The sequence below is a fragment of the Octopus bimaculoides genome, chromosome 12, assembly GCF_001194135.2.
Source record: "Octopus bimaculoides isolate UCB-OBI-ISO-001 chromosome 12, ASM119413v2, whole genome shotgun sequence".
In the NCBI taxonomy this organism is placed as follows: domain Eukaryota; kingdom Metazoa; phylum Mollusca; class Cephalopoda; order Octopoda; family Octopodidae; genus Octopus; species Octopus bimaculoides.
The window spans coordinates 40,890,654-40,893,669 of NC_068992.1; the positions used below are offsets into that span (position 1 = coordinate 40,890,654).

The 3,016-nt window shown below is 38.1% G+C and overlaps 1 protein-coding gene across 1 annotated transcript in view; it reads right to left on the bottom strand.

Moving 5' to 3' along the window:
* LOC106872637 (ADAMTS-like protein 2) overlaps positions 1–3,016 on the bottom strand; it is a 236,153-nt gene that overhangs the window by 50,583 nt on the left and 182,554 nt on the right. The window contains exon 2 of the mRNA XM_052972039.1: positions 1,886–1,961. Within this exon, the coding sequence (XP_052827999.1) occupies positions 1,886–1,961 (76 nt within the window). The remainder of the gene's footprint in view (positions 1–1,885; positions 1,962–3,016) is intronic.

The window sequence follows — 3,016 nt, forward strand, 5'->3', positions numbered from 1 at the left end:
AATAATAATAATAATAATAATAATAATAATAATAATAATAATAATAATAATAATAATAATCCCAAGAAGAGATGGGCTATAAGTACTTTGGGATTTTGGAAATGGATAAATTGATGGAGAAAGAAATGACAAAAAAATTTAAGGTGGAGTACTTGCGCAGACTGACACTGATCCTTAAGTCGAAATTAAACGGACGGAATAAGATCGAAGCTATCAACACCTGGGCGGTTTCACTCCTTAGATATGGAGCAGAGGTAATCGCATGGACAGTAGTCGAAGTAAACAGCTTAAACAGAAAGACTAGGAAGTTGTTAACTAGATATGGGTCACTCCACCCAAAATTGACACATACAGACTGTATGTACCAAGAAAAAGAGGGGGAAGAGGACTTATTGGATGCGAACACACCATTAAAGCAGAAGAAAACAATATAGCATAGTATGTAAAAAATGCCACAGAACCGTTATTACCAGAAGTAAGAAGGTCAGACTTGTGTAGGATGAAAGATTGCAAAGATAAAGCACTGTACAGGCAATTGAAAACGAATGAAACTGAAAATAGGTGGGTAAAGAAAAGAATGCATGTCCAGAGAAAAAAGATGGCTGTAGATGACTAAAAGTGATTTAAAACCTGAAACGGAGGCTCTAATCTGTGCTGCCCAAGAGCAAGCACTAAGAACAAACTACATAAAATACAGAATAGACAACACATCAGAAAGTGATAAGTGCAGAATCTGTGGACAAAACGGTGAAACCGTATGGTATATTACCAGCCAATGTATGCCACTAGCCGAGAAGGAATATGAGACGCCACGACAATATAGCCAGGCTTGTCCATTGGACACCTTGCAACAAGTATGGACTTGACAGAGCAAAAATTGGTACGACCACAAACCTGAAGGCATTGTCGAAAATAGAAATGCAAAGATCCTACGGAATTTTATGATTCAGTGCGACCATGAGATTGAGAATACGAAGCCAGACATAGTCTTAATTAAGAAAGAAAACAAACTATACTGGATCGTAGATATAGCATGCCCAGCTGACAACAATGTATACGATAAGGAAGAAAGAAAAGTCGAGAGATATGACAGGTTAGCTTGGGAAGTTAAGCAGTTGTGGTCGATGTAAAAAGGTAGCAGTAGTACCAATAATTATCGGAGTAATGGGAACAGTGAGAAAAAATCTCGAGAAGTACGTGGAACAAATAGGGGCTGCAATAAGGGTGGAGCACTTGCAGAAAACAGCAACGCTTGGAACCACTCGAATACTCCGGAAGGTGCTCGAAAAATAAGAGGTGTTACCTTAGTTCACTGGTAGTGAACAGCTGACACCGTAGTACATCTCCAGCGTTAGAAGCTGTGTAAAGGCAATAGTAATAATAATAATAATAATAATCGTTTCAACTAAAGGCACAAGGCCTGAAATTTAGGGGAAGGGATAAGAGGATTACATCAACTCCAATTCTCAGCTGGTACTTATTTTATCAGCCCCGAAAGGATAAAAGGCAAAGTCAACCTCGGCGGAATTTGAACTCAGAACGTAAAGACGGACGAAATGCTGTTAAGCATTTTTCCCGGCGCGCTAACCATTCTGTCAGCTCGCTGCCTTAATTACATTTGAAATATTACGCATAAATGTCCACAGTCTCATAGCAAATATGATGGAGAGAAAACGGGAGAGAGACTGATAGAGGAAAAAAGAAACAGAGATAGGTAGATGGAGGGAGAAGGAAGGAGAGGAGAAGAACGAGAGAGAAAGAGGTAGAAAAGGGACAGAGTAGAGCGAAAGAGATAGAGGTAGAGAAGTAGAAACAGAAATGGATAAAAACAGGGAAGTGGAGGGTGTCCGAGAAAGTAAAATGTAAATATTTGAAGCTTTCTTACCTCGTCAGTGACATCTTCCTCGGTTCGGTTTAATGCTGAGACAGTACAGAGATAGTACAGAGACAGCAGAAGGAAACTGCAGGAAGGAAAACAGAAAAACAGAAACTATTACATATTTCGAAAATGTTTCAAGTAATGTATGAAAATAAAGCAGACAATGAATGAAAATACAACAGATATTAACCCTTGGCATGCCAACCCTACTGAAACCGCCTCTGGTTCTGTAGTACAAATGGCTTGTTTTCAAAAGTTGTGAATTAAAATCTTCCACTAAAACTTAGTCACAATTTATGTTCCTAACACTAGCCTAATGATGACTAATTTATTTTACTAAATTCTTTGTTGTATTTAAAATTAAACGAAAGAAACACAGAGCATCTCAATAGAAAGATGGTAACAAAAGGGTTAAAGACAGTCAGTCAAATGTGTCATCAATTTGCATAAGATTTGGCTGTTATTTCTAACAAGCCAATCTGCAAATTAACCTTTTTGATACCAACCCTGCTGAAACTGCGTCTGGTTCTGTAATACAAATGTCTCATTTTCAAAAGTTTTGAATTAAAATCTTCCATCAAACCTTAGTCACAAAATATGTTCCTAATACTAGCTTAATGATGACTAAGTTTTTTTTACTAAATTCTTTGTTATATTTAAAGTAATTGAAAGAAACACAGAGCATCTCAACAGAAATATGGTAACAATAGGGCTGAATGAAGATAATAAAGGATTCTCTGTCAGTTACGACGGCAAAATTTCTAGTTGACTCAATCAACGGAAAATTCTGCTCGTGAAAGTTATGTGCATGTGGCTGAGTACTCCACAGACACGCGTACCCTTAGTGTAGTTCTGAGGTAGATTCAGCATGATAACCAGTGTGACAAGGCTGGCCCTTCGAATTACGGAAACAATTCATTTTTGCCAGCTGGGTGGACTGAAGCATTGTGAAATACACACACACACACACACACACACGTATATATTCAGCATAATTCGGGTGAAAATCTCGTAACCTGCATTTATGTATTCCACCCGATGAAGCGTCCCCATACGGCTGCTGTTGCTAAATAGTCTTCAGCTGTAAAGCAGCGTATTACTTCATTACAAATCTACGGATGCACATACGCAAATAAT